The sequence below is a fragment of the Cucumis melo genome, chromosome 8 (genome assembly GCF_025177605.1).
Source record: "Cucumis melo cultivar AY chromosome 8, USDA_Cmelo_AY_1.0, whole genome shotgun sequence".
NCBI lineage: Eukaryota > Viridiplantae > Streptophyta > Magnoliopsida > Cucurbitales > Cucurbitaceae > Cucumis > Cucumis melo.
In genome coordinates this window covers 6,780,836-6,800,727 of record NC_066864.1, presented here as the reverse complement: position 1 = coordinate 6,800,727, position 19,892 = coordinate 6,780,836, and the positions used below count along the sequence as shown (strand labels likewise).

General features: G+C 32.2%; 1 protein-coding gene across 1 annotated transcript; it reads left to right on the top strand.

Moving 5' to 3' along the window:
• Positions 1–7,504: 7,504 nt before the first annotated feature.
• LOC103485241 (cellulose synthase A catalytic subunit 2 [UDP-forming]-like) lies at positions 7,505–14,381 on the top strand. The gene is made up of 14 exons (XM_008442773.3): positions 7,505–8,607; positions 9,262–9,457; positions 9,533–9,768; positions 9,864–9,963; positions 10,049–10,223; positions 10,474–10,740; positions 10,844–11,189; positions 11,346–11,483; positions 11,656–11,781; positions 11,923–12,135; positions 12,225–12,495; positions 12,598–12,791; positions 12,894–13,244; positions 13,484–14,381. Exons 1-14 carry the CDS (start codon positions 8,527–8,529, stop codon positions 14,063–14,065), a joined length of 3,276 nt encoding a protein of 1,091 aa, XP_008440995.2. The 5' UTR covers positions 7,505–8,526; the 3' UTR covers positions 14,066–14,381.
• The last annotated feature ends 5,511 nt before the right edge of the window (positions 14,382–19,892 follow it).

Here is a 19,892-nt window from a genome sequence, read left to right as displayed (position 1 = left end):
TCGTTTTTGTTATTATTTAATCTATATAATACTTGTCAACAACTAACTAAATTTTAAATTTATTAACAAAAGATTATAGGTTGATAGATCCATAATTCAAATCCTTTGCTCCCTATTTGTATTAGAAACTAGAACTGAATTCAATTTTATATTACAAACTTCATAACATGAGAAAAAATATTGGATTAATACACACAATTTAGAGTTGATTCATGTTTGTGCAACCCCAAGCTAAAGGGTTGAGATTTTGGCAATTTTTATAATTAAATAATTGGATTAAGATACATAAGATTGTAGAGAGAGAGAGAGAGTTTGGTGGTAGTGGTTGGGTGGATTCCTGAATGTAATGTAAGAGATGGGGCAGAGTCCTCTTTTGTGTCTCAAACCCTTACTTAGGACTTTCTTCTCTCTCTCTCTCTCTCTCTCTAACCCAAAGCAAATTCCAATTGTTTTCAACTTCACTTTCCACCAAAGCAAAAACAAAACAACTCTACCCTCACAGCTGTCTGTCTATAGTATTAATGCTAAACATCAACACTCTTTCTATTTAAGATTCTATATGCTCCACACTAAATGAAGAACCAACCACACCATTTTTCTTTAATATTTAATATACATATATTTCTTCTTCATTTTCTTTAACCAAAAAACATTTTGAGTCCTTACTTTAATTATTATTTTTTAAAAAAAAAAAAAAAAAAAAAAAAAAAGAGAAAATTCTTATGTAATACAAGTATAATTTAACTTACGTAAAGTTGGATAAAAGCGTGACATAAAGTTTAATTTGTTCCGTTGACTTTAGGTAAAAGGTTCAAATCTTCTACCTCGGTCACATAGTGTTGATAAATAAAAGTTAAAAACAGATGTGTGATATGACAATAGTTGAATTATAGCTAGACAAAATATGTTCTACATCATTTTTAGTTGACATTTGTGAATTTTATCAAAGTTATTCGACTGCTCAAGTCAAACTTATATATTTTTTTAAAGAAAGTTATTATTATTGAAATCCGTGGGTCTATGAAGATGTTTGGGTATATGAAAAAAGTTCAAAGGTAAAAAATTTATCTAAAGTTTAATTTTCAAAAACTAAAAATCAAATGGTTAACCACTCTCTGATATCTATTGAATTTTATATAATTGTTAGCATATTTTATAAATAAAATAGATGAACTCTAAGTCAAATTCCTAAAACAAAAACAAGCTTTAAAAAACTTCTTCTTTTAATGGTTAAAACTACTGAGTTTTCTATAACATATGATTAAAAATAGATAAAGAAGATAAACAAATTGATAGTGTTTTTAGTATTCATAGACATACTTTCATTTTTCAGAAAACAAATTCAAAACTCATACCAAAACCATAAACTTTTGAGATTTTATTATCTAAGTCAAATCTATTAATAATAAACTTTATCGATGATAAACTAAACTCTATTGTCGATTACCAAATGTTATATTGTTCTTTAACTCTTTTTTTTTTTTACCAAATATTATATTGTTCGTTACTATTCATGGTTTTGTCTGACTCATCAACGTGGCATTGTGCAATTGGTACCTTTAGGTCTAATCCATGGTGGCTTACTTAATTAAAATAAAAATAATGTATTTAATTTGTCAAAGTATGATAATTAATTATCATTTTGATTATTATTTGTATGGGTAATGATGGTGATTGGTTAAAAAACTAAATTAACCCTTCTGATTGTACTCCATTCCCCCCCCCCCCCCCCCCCTTTAACCTCTCCTTTTTCCTCTTCTAATAGATTAGAGTTTCATTGCAATTTCCTAATTAAATCATGCATCAATTTCTCCAAAACTACTTTATATATTTGTACCTTTTCAATTATTAACTTTATATATATATATATATTCCTTAAATTGTATTAAAATTTATTTACCATTAAAACAAAAAGGTTAATTACTTTTACCATCTAGGGTTATGTACATTAATTTTGCAAACTTTAAGTTAATTCACGTGACCTTATTATCTTATCCACTCATAGGTCATATATGTATTTATGGTATTTTTTTTTTCTTTTCTAGTTGATTGTAAATCACTGCACTTTAATTTAGTTGGGTTAACCATTGTACAAAAAAGTGTACGAAGTACTCCTAGTGAGAAATAAGTTATATTTATAGATATTATAACCACGAAAAACTAACATATTTTTATTCATTTTCAAACATAATTTTCATTTATCGATTTTATATGGTTTGCTATCAATATATATCTCATAAGCGAATTAAAGTTGTCTTACTCTAAACTAAAATATTATTGGCAAAGACAATGGAACTCCTCGTGTCTCACAAAATTATATTGGTATTGCCAATGTTGAACATAAATTTATGTGTCTTTTTACTTTTGGAAACCACCTAAAAGGCTCATACCAACGAAGTTAATTAAGTATGATCATGACTTATTACATATCATGTTAAAATAAAAGTCAATACAAACCAATCTAGAAACTTATTGCATAATAATCAACGAAATGTAATATGGAAAAGTATGTAATTAAATAAACATCTCAAACAAAATACTTTAGAAACAAATATTGGAATTTGTTAGGGTCCAATTGAATTGTAGAGATGAAATCTCTGTGGTTTTTGCTCAAACAATCTCAAAGCTAGACACAACCTTTGGGAATAGAGAAAAGTAATTGAAGGTGGGAAAAGAAAGGAGTATGTGGGAAAGTACAAAGAGAAGAACATTATATTTGAATTGGAAGTAACTGAATGTTGAAGAAAAGTGAAAATAAAAAGTGATGAGGGAAGAAATTCACATGGAGGCCGGCGATGTATAAATTTATTATTAATGTATAGTTGTAGTGGAGAAGGGGGAGGGTTTGGTTGGTTTGGTTTGGTTTGGTTTGGTTTGGTTTGGTTTGGTTTTATGCTTCCTTTGAGGTCACGCCCTCCCTAAAAAAGCAAGCAAAATTGAGATCTCCATCTCTCATTTCCATTTTCCAACCCCCAACCCTTTTACCCTTCCTTCTTCCTTACACGTGTGCAACCCGTAATCATTTTACACATTTCCCACCTTCACCTATCCATCCTATTATTAACCTTTTATTTTCCACCTAAAATTACTTTTTTTAGTCTTTCAAGCACTGCTGCTTCTGTTTTATACCCAATAAGTAGAAATTTAGAGAAAGGGAAGGGTGAAAATGAGAATATAGAAAATGCAAGATTGATACAGTAATCATTCAGGTTACAAAGAGGGAGCCCATAACTTTACATAAAAAGGAAAAACTTTTCAATGTAAATTGTTTTAAAATAATAATAATAATAATAATAAATTATAGGATATTATATATAAATAAGCAAAAAGGTAACTACGTTCTTTCTTTCCAAATTAATTGTTTGTACGTTTCGTTCATTTGATCCACCGACACCGGTTGGTACCACGTGGCATTTCTTCAATTTAAAATCATTGCCTTCATTTTTATTTCTGAAAATAAAATTGGTGGGAAAAAAGATAAAACAATTTATTTATTTATTTATTAAATTCCACAACCAAATAGAAACACTTTTATTTTTCTTTTTGCTAACAAATAATAATAATAATAATAATAAAGGGAGATGGGCCCTCTTGATATAGTAATAATCTGACACCCATTCTGTGATATTTGGTCGACTCCGTGACTTCCCCCCTCGTCTTTCGGTCAATTTCATTTATTGACTCTTTGCTTTTTATCGTTTTATTTTATACATGAAATTACGTTTTTCCACACCTACGTAAATTTCCGCGCTACCATTCTGATTTACTTTCGGGTAACTTTTCTTTTTTTCCCTATCATAGACAATATTGAGACAAAGTTACTCATGTTTTAACCTTCATTTGAGGGATGTTCAAAACATGCCATATTCCATCTAAATTAACTTTTGTCATATAACGTCGATGTTTGTTGTATCATAAAAACATTTGTTGTTAAGCTATAATACCAAATTATTTCAATTTTAAAAAAAATTCGAATAGATAAAAGATTATGTGAGAAATCAATTCCGTCGATTTTGGTTTGTTTAAATTTTTCTAGAATTATTTCTATATAAATTAAGGAACTATATAAGATATAATTAAATATTATTTTTTAAAATTTTTTATTAACTATAATTAACAATGTTTCGCTATGATATTTATTATTTTACATTAATTATTTTTTATTAGTATTTGTTATAATTTTTATTATTTTGTTTTTAAAGTAAAATTGTTTAAATTTCAAACACTTTTTATTATAATTTAAATAATACAAATTATGTTATAATCTAATTATAATATTCGTATGATTATACAACTCAAATTTTCTGTTTTATCTGATACGTACGAGATTAAGATTTAATTTTTACGTATTTTTTGAATTTGAAAAGGAAAAAGGTGAAGTAAAATAATTGAAAATGAAAACTAACTCAAAATGGTAATAGAAATTATAATCATCGAGAGAAAGAAATTCACATGATTATGAAACAAAAATTTTTAGTCGAATAAATAAATAAATTGTAAAATGAAGAAAATAAGATCGTCAACATAATATATATATATATGAAAACTATGGAACCAAATATAAATGCAGTATGTATTGTTTATTTATATGTATCGATTAGGTTAAAAAAAAAGGTCTAAATTTACGTGCACAAAATTAAAAAATGTTGCCACTTTTGCCAATTAATTTTCTATGGTGTGACGCATGTGCAAATATGACAATATATATGATTTTCCTATTTAATATCATTTTCTTTTCTTTTTTCTTATTACTTATTTGCATTTCTATTTTAATGTAAAATATCCCATCTCTCCCTTCAAAATCTTTAATACACCTCAACCTCTTAAACCTCACACATATATATTAATTGAATTATACTTATTTTCGTTTCGAACCGTGTTTTATAGTTAAAGCTTTGTTTGTTTGAATTCATTTATGTTAAATATATAGACATAATATTGAATTAAATACATGAGATGATTGACCAAAATTTTTTCCTTCAAAATTGATAGTACAAAATATCGTGTCTATACATTTATACTTGCTTTGATTCATTGATATGAATATATATCGCTCATTTGTCGTGTATGTCAAAATTTAATAATAAATACATTAATTAAATGTATAATATATACAAGTCAAATAACGAATCTTGAGATTATTCTTTCTCTTTTTCATTTTTTCTATCAAATATTAAAATGTTAAAATTTTAGATAGTGCAGTGACAAAATCATCTAAAGGAAGAATACAAATATAGAATCAAAAAGGAATTTTTTGAATTTTTAAACTAAAATGAAATCTTATGGTATAGAAAAATTGGATGTGCAATACTAAAAATGTTTTGGGTCAAAGGAAATTATTGGTGGGGATAATAATGGATGATTAGGAAAGTTAATACAACTTAGGTGGAAGGAGTTATTTCTTAGCAGACCAAACATATGTATACTCAATTTTCAATTTACTCAACAAAGTGCCCTAAATCATTAAACTTATGACTATGTTTTTTTTTTTAATTAAGGTATTATCCCTTCACACAAATTTTCAAGTGATAAATTAATCGTAATTTACTAAAGTGTGAGCTTAGCTTAATAACAATATTAATTTTATATCTAATATTTGAGGTCAATAGTAGAGTTATAAGAATGGGAAGATGTGAACATTCCTAAAACCCACAACGTTAAGAAGTTAATAAGATACCATGAATTCATATTTTTAATAGCAAGACTCGTAGATTCTTTAGACAAATTCTTTTATCGTGGCTAGATGCATAGATCCATAATAAGTCTAACGAAATATATCTCTACATTAAATAACGTCAAAAGTGTTGTTCAAATTAACATCAACGATAATTAACATGATTTCAATCCCACAGTCATGCTGCATTTATTTATTTATTTTCCTTATTTTCTTTAGTAAAGTTATGCTTAATTCATTAAGTAAAATCATTATATTTGCGACGTAAAAAATGTGATTTATGTATTCCAATAATTGCATGTGTAAGAACCAAACATGAAAATCGATAACAAAGATTAAAGAACAACAAGAAAAGATATGCTTAGAAACAGAATTTGAACTTTAGAATATATAATATTATATACATACAATAGAACTTTGAAAGTAAAAAATGAAAAGAAAAAACGATAAATTTTGGTGAACACCCAAACAAAAGATGAGCAAAACGCATTGATTCGTGAAATATATTTGTTTGTTTTTTCTATTTTCCCCGTCCTTTTTTATCTTTCCTTGAATTTGAACCAAAATTGGCTTTTAATAATCAAATACATAGATTTTGAACGTGATAAAAGTAGCTTTACCAAATTTTAAATTATATGGTCATGTGTATTTACTATATCTGCACTTCTAACAAGTCTTTTACTTAAAAAGAAAACCACTTTTAATGTCTTAACAAAAAAAACCAACCACCTTCGAATAGAAACTACTTAGTAAACTTTATTTATTTATTCATAGGACTTCATGAATCAAGGTTAAGACACAAACAAGTTATCACAGAGAACGATTACCGACAAAAACCAATGAAATAAAAGAACAACACTCACACACAACTCGAAAGAAAATGATTCATAGAGTGTAGGCCACTTGGGTCCCCACAAGAAAAGTCTCAAGCCACTTAGAACGAAAAATAACAATCTTAGACCAAACAATCGAACTAATCGTTTGGAGATGACTAAATGTAGCATCGGAGTGCGTTTATTGTGCTCTTGCCAAACACGATGAATAAAAGCACACCAATCAACTACCGAAAATTTAAGCCTTAATAAACTATTTGCTCTAAAGTATCAAATCAAATTGAACCCTACATCCCAACGTGAGATTTTATAAGAACACATTCCTGGCAAAAATATTCTCCCTCCAACAAAGAGTCTTACTGAAAGGATATTATACATGTATGAAAAAACGATCTCTATACTCAAAACTACTTCGTGCATAGAACGCAATAATTTGGTATATTTGAGTACCATCTACAAATACAATCTCAGGTTTATAATAGATTACGAACAATAAGTCTAAAAATAAATGGATTGTCTAAGAAATTTTAACTTTAAACTAAGGGAGACTAGCCTAAGAAACCACTGAATGTTTGGGATGTAATAAGACACTTAACCACCGAAAATACACCACATAATTTAAATAAATCACCTTATTCAATTAACAAAAAGAAGTTGGTTTTTTTTTTTTTTTTTTTTTTTTCAGTTATCATTTATTAATATGTTTTTAATTTTAACCAAACAAAAGAAAAATTGATATATAAACATAAAGAATGTAATAAAGAAGGAAAAGTAAAAAAAAGAAAAAAGAAAAACGGGGCGATGAGAACATGGAAGGAAGAGCTAAAAGGAAACTTGCAAGGTAAGAAGAAGAAGTGAAGCGTATAGTCAAAAGCTATTATTTAATGGTCAACTCCGTCTTCTTCGTAACGCTCCCTTCCTTTTTAACCCTAACCCAAACCCTAATTACATTCTCTAATCCAAACAAGAATTTGTAAATTTTGTAATGAAAAGACATTCTAGATTTACGACATTTACACCCAAACCCCCCAAAAAGGTTAAAAACGCGTTTGCCAGCAAGCCCCCTGTTCTAAGATGCGAGAGATAGAGATCAAAGCAAAAGGACATAATCTTCGCCGCGTGAGCAGATCCTACTTCATCACTTCATCCTTTTTCTCTCTCTATCTAATCTTCCCTTCTTAATTCTTAATCCAATTTCATTTGGGTTTTTTGTTTCTGAAATTCTTCTCTCCTCAGATTCTCTCTCTGTTTCGTCTTCTCTCACTCAACGCAACTGTGGAATCTGGAATGTTCAATCCCATCTTTCGCACTGGACTCAACCCACTACCACAAATAAAGTAACTATCACCAAACGCGAACCAAACCCATCAATTGTTTCTTTTCATTTGATTCCCTTTGTTTAATTAAAAACAAAACAAACACACTGTTTTTTGTTGTGGGTTTTTCGATTTTCGTTTTAATTTTCTTCCCCCTTCTCTCTTCTTCCCTTTCGCCACCAACTCCGGTGGTGGGCACTGCCCAGCGCCACCACCACACTTCTGGGCCCACCTTTCTTTTCACTCACACATACGAACCCCTTTATCCCTTTCTCTCTCTGTCTGTCCATCTCTTATTATCTCCTTCTCTTCTACGCCTTCTCATTTCCACACAAAAATACAATCTCCTCCTCCTCCTCCTCCTCCCCCCCCCCCCTCTCTCTCTCTCTTTCTTTCTCTTCCTTTTTCTTGTATATCCCTTTAGCACTGGCGTTGAGTATGACGGGGGCTAGCTAGTTTTTTCTAAGGGGACTCACTTTACCGTATGCGGGAATCCTCGAAGATAAGCGTTTCTAGTCGATTTTTCAATGGTGGTACTGAAGATTGAAGTTTTTGGAAGGCAAAGATGAAATCTTTTTGGGGTGATTTGTGAGGGGAGGACTCATTTACTTTGAGATCGGCTTCTAATTGGGATTCCCCTCTTTCTACAATCTGGGTTTTGTTTCAGTTCGGGAGCTGAAAATTTGCAGTGCTTTTGTAAACGATGGACACCGCTGGTAGACTCATTGCTGGGTCTCATAATAGAAATGAGTTTGTTCTGATCAATGCAGATGAGACTGCTCGGGTAAGATTAAGACTCATTGACACTTCGATAAAGCATTGGCTCGTTTGAGGAATTTTCCGAGTTTGTTTTTCGTTTTAACTTGGGGTTTCTTGGAAATGGACAATCTGGGGCTTCGATTTTTTATTCTTGCAAGGAATTTCTTCTGTAGGTCTTTCCTTCAACCGACGAAGAGATACTGTTTTCTATCACCCCTTTTCTTTTCCTCCCATTATCACTCCACTCATAGGAAAGCTAAAGATAAAGAAAGCATAATACCTAGTCTTTCACGGATTCGTGTGCATGTCGGGTTGCTTCTGTTGTTTTGGTTTGGGGAGGAGTTGATTGAATCGAAGAAATTTAGTGTCTGTTCTTATATAACGTCTTTTCTTTTGATACTTCAAATTTTCTTCAGATGCTTTCTGTAAATCTATGCGCTTTCTGCTTTGTGTTGTTAAGTTTTCTTTATTTGACATGTTCGTATGGTCTTTTAAATCTACCCTGTATAGGGCTAGAACATATTGTCGCCTCTCAGCTATATTTTGACTGTACTATGTTTGTTCTGTTTATGAATCAGAAGCAATTTGATTTTAAGATGATCAGTGCTGGACTCATTTTAGCCACCACTCTAGTTTAGGTACTTACTCTACTGTTACCATTTTTATTTGGTGTTTCCAGATCAAGTCTGTGAAAGAATTGAGTGGGCAAACATGTCAGATTTGTGGAGATGAAGTAGAGTTAACTGCCGAGGGAGAGCTCTTTGTTGCCTGTAACGAATGTGCTTTCCCAGTTTGTAGACCTTGCTATGAGTACGAGAGAAGAGAGGGAAATCAAGCTTGTCCGCAGTGTAAAACTAGATACAAGCGCATTAAAGGTAGGGCTTTTAGTATTGTCAGTCTATTATTATGGCTTTTTTGGTTGCCATATTAATCAGTGGTGGAAATTGCAGGCAGTCCTAGGGTTGAAGGTGACGAGGATGAAGATGATATTGATGATTTGGACAATGAGTTCGATTATGGAAACCTCGATGATTTTGGCCCTCACCATGCTGCTGAAGGATCATATGTATCGCACCTCAACTCTGGCCGCGGTTCCCACCCTAATGCATCTCATATCCCTGGACAGTCAGAGCACGAACCTTCTCCCCTTGGTTCTGAGATTCCCCTCCTGACATATGGTGAGGAGGTAAGTGGAGTTCTTCAACACCCTCCGGTTCTCTTGGTTATGAAATTGTTGATATTCAAACCAAACCCGTGTAATGGTTTCTTTTCATGTGCTAGGATTATGAAATTTCTGCCGATCAACATGCTCTTGTACCCCATTTTATGGGTAATGGAAATAGAGTCCATCCAATGCCTTCCCCTGATCGATCAAGTCCTTGTAAGTCATTGAGGCAGAGAGATGTTTATTTCTAATACGCATGGTTATATACATTATGGTTGACATCTTGATTGCCATTCCATAGCACAAGGTAGACCAATGGTTCCCCACAAAGATTTTGCATTATATGGTTATGGGAGCGTGGCATGGAAGGACAGAATGGAAGATTGGAAGAAGAAGCAAAATGATAAACTTCAAGTGGTGAAACACCCAGGGGTTGATGATGATGGAAATGATATTGACGATCCTGATTTGCCCATGTAAGCCACTGTTCGAAGTGTTTTGTGTGTTGTAGGCTCGTTTACGTACATTTTTTTTACTGTCTAAATTTGAACTTTTGTGGTCTGTTGTTAAACTCTACATTTTAGCATTCCCGTGTAGTTTCATGCGAAAAAATTGGCATGCAATTCAACTTATTTCACAGCTTCTCTCTCTTCCTGTATCCATATTTCACATTTTTTTCTTTATGCCATGTAATAACTAACCATTTATTCCTGTACCATTCTACAGGATGGATGAAGCTAGGCAGCCTCTATCAAGGAAACTGCCTATCTCTTCAAGCAGGATAAATCCGTACAGATTAATCATCTTGCTTCGTCTTGTTATTCTTGGCCTGTTTTTCCATTACAGAATTCTTCATCCAGTTGAAGATGCCTATGGCCTGTGGCTGACTTCAGTAATATGTGAAATATGGTTTGCTGTATCGTGGATTCTCGATCAGTTCCCAAAATGGTATCCAATTGAAAGAGAAACTTATCTTGATCGGCTCTCACTAAGGTAATATAGACACAAATCTTCTTCTTACTGCTCATTTGGTAGTTTGTAAAATTTTCCATTTACTTTGCAGCTTTCCCTGATAATTTGGTTCTCACATTTTTAGGTATGAAAAAGAAGGCAAACCTTCTGAATTAGCCAGTGTGGACATATTTGTTAGTACTGTCGATCCAATGAAAGAACCTCCTTTGATCACTGCAAATACAGTTCTTTCCATCCTTGCAGTCGACTATCCAGTTGATAAAGTTGCATGCTATGTCTCAGATGATGGTGCAGCCATGTTAACATTTGAAGCACTCTCTGAGACATCTGAATTTGCAAGGAAATGGGTTCCTTTCTGTAAGAAATTCAATATTGAGCCTCGTGCCCCAGAGTTTTATTTCTCTCAGAAGATTGATTATTTGAAGAACAAGGTCCACCCAGCATTTGTCAGGGAAAGGCGAGCAATGAAGGTTTGTAACAGTTGCTGCTTTTCTCTCTTTTAGTTGATGTGATTTATATAACCTCATTTACAACCTTGGTTGAAGTTAGGATGCTGATCTTTTATTCTTATGGTTTGCTGCACCAATATTGGTGACGTTATGTTCATCTACTTTGCTTTTCAACAGAGAGAATATGAAGAGTTTAAGGTTAGGGTGAATGCTTTGGTCTCCATGGCTCAAAAGGTTCCCGAGGATGGCTGGACAATGCAAGATGGTACTCCGTGGCCTGGGAACAATGTTCGAGACCACCCTGGCATGATTCAGGTAATAGACATGTCTTAAAATTTGTCAACATTTTGTGAATAAGAATGGCTTGGTGATTTTGAGGCTCTGAAGCCTATGAACGAAGTCTTTTTCTGGTTGTAATTGTGTGAAACAAGCTAAATCATGTACTGTTTGTACAAGCTAAAGGTACTTCGCATTTGTGCCTTCACAGGTCTTCCTTGGCCAAAATGGAGTTTGTGATGTTGAAGGAAATGAGCTACCACGTTTGGTTTATGTTTCTCGTGAAAAGCGGCCAGGGTTCGAACATCACAAAAAGGCTGGTGCCATGAATTCACTGGTATGTATTAAGCTAGAGTCTTCATCCCCTAATTCTTAGATGATCTGCAATTGAGCAGTGCTCTTATGTGCATCTTCTGTACACTTTTGATTACGTTTGCTGCCCTTAAACTTTTTTCTTATTTCACTCTTTTCATTGAAGGTTCGAGTCTCGGCAGTTCTTTCTAATGCTCCTTATCTTCTCAATGTTGACTGTGATCACTACATTAATAATAGCAAGGCACTTAGAGAAGCTATGTGTTTCATGATGGATCCTACATCTGGAAAGAAAGTTTGTTATGTGCAGTTTCCTCAAAGATTTGATGGGATCGATCGACATGATAGATATTCAAACCGTAACGTAGTATTCTTTGATGTATGTATTTGCTTCATTGGTTGGACGGTGTACTTCAAACTTTTTGTACCAATGCCTAGTTGAAAGCCTAATGTAAAAAATTTATGCAGATTAACATGAAAGGATTAGATGGACTACAAGGACCTATATATGTTGGTACAGGATGTGTTTTCCGGAGGGTTGCCCTCTATGGATATGATGCTCCTACCAAGAAAAAACCCCCAAGCAAAACATGCAACTGTTTGCCAAAATGGTGTTGTCTCTGTTGTGGGTCTAGGAGCAAGAAAGGAAAGGCCAATAATTCAAAAAAGAAGAAGACAAAGCACAGAGAAGCATCAAAGCAGATCCATGCACTTGAGAATATCGAGGAGGGAATCGAAGGTAACAAATTAATTTGATTTTGGAATGTTGCATTGTATAATATTTTTGTGATTTAAGGAGATTTGTAGAAATCCAACATGACTTCCCATATATTTACTGCAGACCTAAGTATAGAGAAATTGAATGCATCTGAAATAAAATTGGCGAAAAAATTCGGGCAGTCTCCAGTGTTTGTTGCCTCAACCCTGTTGGAAAATGGTGGAGTTCCTCATGATGTGAGTGCTGCATCTCTCCTAAGAGAAGCCATTCAAGTCATCAGTTGTGGTTATGAAGATAAAACAGAATGGGGGAAAGAGGTTATTAATAACTGAAAATTTTAACTTTTCTAAAGCAATATAAGTCCGATTTTGCTTCTATAAGATCTCGTCTCTAAAATATTTCCATTTGATTGATTTCAGGTTGGCTGGATTTATGGTTCTGTGACTGAAGATATCTTGACTGGATTTAAAATGCACTGTCATGGCTGGCGGTCTGTGTATTGTATTCCCAAGAGGCCCGCATTTAAAGGATCGGCTCCAATCAATCTCTCAGATCGTCTACACCAAGTTTTGCGGTGGGCTCTAGGATCCGTTGAGATATTCTTGAGCAGACACTGTCCTATCTGGTATGGCTATGGAGGAGGGTTGAAATGTCTGGAACGATTTTCGTACATAAACTCAGTGGTCTACCCGTGGACCTCAATCCCATTGCTTGTTTACTGTAGTCTGCCAGCTATCTGTCTTCTCACTGGAAAATTTATTGTTCCTGAGGTAAATCTCTTTCTCCTATACTTTGGTTGGTTTGATTATTCTTGAACAAAAAATTATCACATGCAACGAAATGGAACTGTATGATTAAATGTAAATTATTTCATGTATTTCCTACGTTGTGTTCAAGGAAAGGATCCTTGTTAATTACTTCTGTTTTGGTTGCTCATTTCATTAACTACCATTATCAGAACTTCGTGAATATCTGTTCTAATTACCAACATATTTGTGAACATGTGCAGATTAGCAACTATGCTAGTCTTATTTTCATGGCACTCTTCATTTCTATTGCTGCGACCGGTATTCTTGAGATGCAGTGGGGAGGTGTTGGGATTGACGACTGGTGGAGAAACGAACAATTCTGGGTTATTGGAGGTGTTTCGTCACATCTTTTTGCTCTCTTCCAAGGTCTACTCAAGGTTTTAGCTGGTGTTAGTACAAACTTCACAGTTACATCCAAAGCAGCCGATGATGGTGAATTCTCAGAGCTCTATATCTTCAAGTGGACATCGTTGTTAATACCTCCCACGACCTTATTGATCATAAACATTGTTGGTGTGATCGTTGGGGTCTCAGATGCCATCAATAATGGGTATGATTCCTGGGGTCCTCTTTTCGGAAGGCTATTTTTCGCTCTTTGGGTGATTATCCACCTCTACCCTTTCTTGAAGGGGTTGTTAGGGAAACAAGACCGGTTACCGACGATCATTGTTGTTTGGTCAATTCTTTTAGCCTCAATCTTAACTTTACTCTGGGTAAGAATCAACCCATTTGTATCCAAAGACGGTCCTGTTTTAGAAGTTTGCGGGTTGAATTGCGACTAGGAAACACGTTGGTCGGAACGAGACCGGACGGGACGATTATGGCTTTTGCAGGAAATTTGACTAATTTTTGTTGGAAGAAAGTTAATGCAGTATGTTGTAGATAGAGAGGGGTTGGGTTAGTTTGTTGGTTGAAGGTGAGTAATTGTTATTTGTTCTATAGATTTCTTTGATTCTTTTATTAAAATTACTCTGGTCTCTGGGTGCTTAATTATAGCCTTTTACTAAATTGCTCCTTATTTTTGTCCCATGAAAAAACATGAACTTAATATAATTTATTCCCTTGTCAAACTCTTGGGGATATGTAAAATTTGTCTCATACTCTCTCATTTTTGCCCTGTTGTTTCCTTCGATGTAAAACCCTTGACATTCTTCATCTTTCCCTCTTCTCAACAATGAATTGAATTCCACTCTATTGACTTTCCATTTGAATTTCAACTTTCAAATTTATTAGCCCTCAATCAAATGTTCCTTGTGTTTTTCCACAATATGGCTTATCCTCGCATCTGTCTTGATATCGATCGAAGTGGAAGTTTTACATGACATGTTTTGATCGGTGTGAAAATGAAGAAACTTTCCAAAGTAACATTAAGTTGCTAGCATTAGGACTATACATATTATCCTTCTAAGCTGACATTACAGTCTCTCTAACTCATACTGGTTTTTCTTCATTGACATCTATGACCAACAAATGTTAAAAACAATATATCCAAAGAAAATTAATGCAAGCTAAGTCTATGTTCTCATTGATAACATAAGCGGAGGAGAAGATGGATGGATTGCACGAAGATGGGTGCGTCCAAAAATCCTTTGGAAATAGTAACAAAATGTTTAATTAGTTATTTTAAATATTATTTTAACATTACTAATATTACATAACCAATAATAAAGATTGTAGTTATTTTTTTTTGAATTAACACTATAAATCAAGTTTAAATTGTTTGATCAACTAATTTTAGTTACAAACGTCTTTTCTTTTCTTTTCTTTTCTTTTCTTTTCTTTTCTTTTTTCTTTTGAAAGTAAACGATTAACTTAATTCTTTTTTTAATTGGCTGAAAATGACTAAATTCGAAACTTCCTAAAATTCATGAAACATAAACAGAATTGATATCGAAAGAGACAAAAATCAACCATGGTCCATGTAGATAGACTTTGAAGCATCAATTTGAATAACCACAAAAGTGAAAAATAACAATTTAGGAAATTGAAATAGCAGTTTTCATTATAGGAATATTCTAAAAACAAATTATATATTATAAGAACAAGGAAAAAGAAAATAAAAAAAATAAAAAGAAAGTAACCATTTTCTTCCCGCAAAAGCAATTAGTGTTCTACACGCTTAATTATCATCTCTCAAAGCCTAACCCCCCCAAAAAGAAAACGTCAAAAGTCAAAAGTCACCATCCTTCTATTCTTTTCTTCCAAATTCATCCTTAACAGGAAAAACATCATACACACGAATTTGACAATTTCCAATTATTTTTCTCTCGACCATCCTATTAAATTATCGTCGATAAATTCACATTTTTATGAATTTAATAACGTCACGAAAAATGAATCAACGGTACAGTAAAAAATTGACAAAACATAATAATTTTCATTTTATATCGAGACTTCGACTACACTTCAACATCAACATAGATTTGATGAAATGCCTTACATCTAATATTTGATGTTTTGAATGATCGAGCTCCGAGATCTCACCATACGTTATACACTATTTACAAACCTTCTTCTAACCCTAACCCTAAAGGGCCTTCTCCATTCTTTGTATCTCCTTGATAATAAATAAATTCATCTCTCCTTTTATTTACATTTGATTTCAAATGTTGTGTGTGTGATAGCTCTCATATAGTTGGTGGAGAATGATCCTACCATGTGATTCCATGCAGAGATGCCTTCTTTTTCCTTGAAAGACCATTTTATAATAGTGATTAAGTCATGCCTTTTTCGGTAAATTATAGACCCCATTTTAAGACTAATTGTTTCTTTTTTTTCCCACATATTTTGAGTTTAGTTTATTTAGCTTTCAGACTTTAAACTTGAGTTCTTAGTTTAATTTTCATCATTCTTAGTTTAATTTTACAGATATTACTTTTTTATCTTTGAAATTCAAGTTTTAAGTCTTTAATTTTCATCAGAGTCTTTAAATTTACAAATACAACAGAAATAAATTAATTAAAAGTTATCATGTTACAATTTCGAAATTCATTAAACAAAAATTAATGCAGTTGATTTGAGAGTAAAGATTTAAAATGTCAAAACATAGAAATTACAATGAAAAGTCATTCGGCAATCTAGGAACCAAACTCTAGCTAGTATTAAACTCAAAATTCAAAAGTAACACTCTTATTCTAATTTTTATTTTTATATCTTCGTGCAACCATAAATGAAAGTATATACTTAAATCAATTATACTATAGTCAAGTCGGTGTATAGGACATTTTGAGTTTCGAGTTGGTACTAGAATAATAATGTTTTAAGTTGAAAAGACACAATGCATGTTATGTTATGGTCCATGGTTGATATATAATATAATTAATATTTTGAATTGATTTTACATAACATAGACTAAAAGTTTATATTATTCCCGATGAAAATTTTATCAAATTAAGATCTTTGGAAATATAGTTATTAATAACTCCACAATTTAAAAAAAGAAAATCAATAAATCGATTTATTCTAATAAATCGATTTAGAAAAGAAAAGTCAAGTCATATTTTAAAAATAAAAGTTATTGTAGTAACGTAATTCACTCGTAATAATATTATAAAAATGTAACTCTACCTTTTAGAACTAAATAATAGTATTTGTTCAAATAATAATAAAAAAAATGGGAACAACATGATTATTTTTTAAAAAAGAAAAAGAAAAAAACAACAACAACAATATTAGATACGTTAGATCTTGGAATGACATATAGGTCAACAAAGTCAATGATGCATTATTAAAATCTAAAATATTAAATAGTTTGAATGAGTATTATTGTCAATACTGCGATCCATAATCTATATTAACATCAACTAAACCTAACACTTTTGCAAGCCAAAAGAATAAATCATTTTAGCTATATATAATACTAAAGTTACTTTCTATCTATAGTAGATCGAAATAATAATTATGTACTAAGTCATTTTTTTGGCGATGTAATTAGAGCATTTATAAAATTATCGATAACTTTGACTCACCCTTTATCGAATCCACTAATTTACAGTATATATATATATATATATACTGATATATGGACAAATAATATTTTAATTAATTTGGAGGGCAACAAAGAAATTGTTTATAATAAAATTGGATGTAGCAAATCACTTGGAAGAACTTTATGTGTGTGTGTATAAAAGATATAATTTCCACTATTTTCCACCTATCTTCTTGGCACCAACGTCGCAATTTCTTTCTTTTCCGTATCCATTTTTTCTCTCCTCATTTTGTTGCTTCTCTCCCTCTCTCTCTCTCTCTCTCTCTCTCTCTCTCTCTCTCTCTCTCTCTCTCTCTCTCTCTCTCTCTCTCTCTCTCTCTCTCTCTCTCTCTCTCTCTCTCTCTCTCTCTCTCTCTCTCTCTAATAGCTTCCGCCAAATTCAACAATTACGCGCTATTTCGCAAAACCAATAGAAACCCATTACAATTCACACACAATATATTCAACAAAAGAGATATCACTGCACACTTCATTCTCTCTCTCTCTCTCTCTTGTTTCTCTCTCTAGAGCTTGTTTTTGTTTTAGTTTTAATGGAAGAAGAATCGTCGAGTTCGCGTAATTCGGAGGAGGTATTGGGTGCGGCGCAGCAGTTGATGCAGTTAAGCAACGACGACAATAGTAGCAATGTCGATGTAGTCGTTGCGGCGAAGAAGAACAAGAAGAAGGATTGTTGTGGTGGTGGCGGTCGAGAGGAAGAGGTTGATCAAAAGAGATGTCAAATAGAATCGTCGATTTGGTTGAAAATTGAAGAGATTTTTGGGAAAGATGAAGGAGGTTGTTGTGATCATCATCATTCTTCTATTATTAACTCTCGTCCTAAGAAGAGACGATTTCGATCCATTCAAAGTATATATATGAAGACTAAACCTATGATCACTAATGGTAGATTCTCTACTAAGACGATGGTCGGGAATTGATCAACGTACGTACGCGGTGGCAGTGACCGTGGCGACGGTGGTAGGTTCGACTAATTTGGAGTTTCTTTGAGCATAATTCTATGGTTAATTAATTAAAGTATACATAATCTCGTATGTTTCGAATTTTGCAACTAATTGAATTATGATCAAAGTTCACTGTTTAATACGATAAAATAACTTTGTTAATTTCAATTTTGCATATATGAAGTTTGGAGATTAAATGATAGGAATTGTACATTTAGCCTTCCTGCTACTTTCTATGTAAAAGCCATTGGAAGTAGAAAAGTGATGCAAATTATTGAATAATGAATCTTTATGTTTATTAAGTTTTTATCTTAATTTGCATTTCTCTTCTATTCCATTTTAGTTAATTAGGATCAGTTGAACACATGAAATTGAAAATCTTGGATGATGATAGAGTGAAATAATCTTTTTAGTCATTTTAACAATTTACTTTCTTTTAGTTGAATGATTATTATTGGAATTGGAATTGGGATATGGTCATAATTTACAAAACCCTTCTTTGGGTTTTTCTTCTTTTTTCCAGTTCATGATTTTTAATTTATTCAAAATTATCTGAATGGTTTTGGAAAAGAGATGATTTAGTTATATATATATATATAAAATAATGGATTGGTTCTGTAATTATTTTGATTTTCATATCATCTTATTAATGGGACATTTTTTATTTCAAAATATATTTAACTAAATATTATTATCAGAATTATCTATTTTTGTTTGTTACATTGTTAAGTTTTTATATTCATGTGATTATTATTTTATGCATGAAATATATGTGTACCATAAATATAAAAAATATTAAGGACCATTTTAAAAACATTAATGGTAAAAAGAAAAAAGAAAACTTAACTTAATTTAACTTAGCATTCGTTCCTGTTTTTAAGATCGAGAAGTTTATACCTAAAGAAATGAAAAATGGAAAGTTTTTTATAAGTAGAGATGTTCACAGGGCGGGTAGGAATCCCCATTCCCCATCCCCATCTGATCTGCTCAAGCCGTGTCTCTGTGGGGAATTTTCTTTTGTTTTGTTTGTGTAGGACTTTTATCTATTTTCTGTTGAAACTTTGGTAAGCTTTTCGTATACAACTCTGCCACCTTTTACAATACCAGATAATTTTAGATCCCTACTGCTAGTTTTGTTTTTCGTTTATGGGTTTAAATCATAAAGCTTAGTCCTATTTTATTTCCCATGTAGACAACATGTGAATAATAAGATGCACCCTTTCTTTGTAACTTTACTCCTACATGTGTTACCTGTACCCCTGCTAGAAGGCCTTGCCATTCAGAAATCTAGCTTGAAGACATTTTTCTTCATCAGTGGATTCGGCCCTTTCGATGTCAGTAATTGGAGAGCAAATAAAATTGTGGGTACAAAGGTTTAAACAGCAAACCATATGCTTCAAAATGTCGATTAAGCTATATTCGCTTTAACTACCAACATTAAATTAATATATACATTGTAGATTACATTAGCACTATGGTTAAAAATGAAAGATAAATCACTTTTTGATGTTTTAAAATCATTTTGAAACATGATTTGAAAATTATTGTACTTCAAAGTGTACAGTTAAATATTAAATTAATTTTAAACGATAAAAGTATATCTGAGATAGTGTAATTTTAAAAAAACATAAGTATATACTTATATAGATATGAATACTTCACAATTTCATCGCACTGCTA

Bases quoted from the DNA above. Each gene is read 5' to 3' on its own strand.
- LOC103485241 (XM_008442773.3), top strand. From the start codon at position 8,527: ATGGACACCGCTGGTAGACTCATTGCTGGGTCTCATAATAGAAATGAG. The intron at 10,741-10,843 runs GTAATATAGACA...TCACATTTTTAG, and splicing joins CTTGATCGGCTCTCACTAAG to GTATGAAAAAGAAGGCAAAC. The intron at 12,136-12,224 runs GTATGTATTTGC...AAATTTATGCAG, and splicing joins GTAACGTAGTATTCTTTGAT to ATTAACATGAAAGGATTAGA.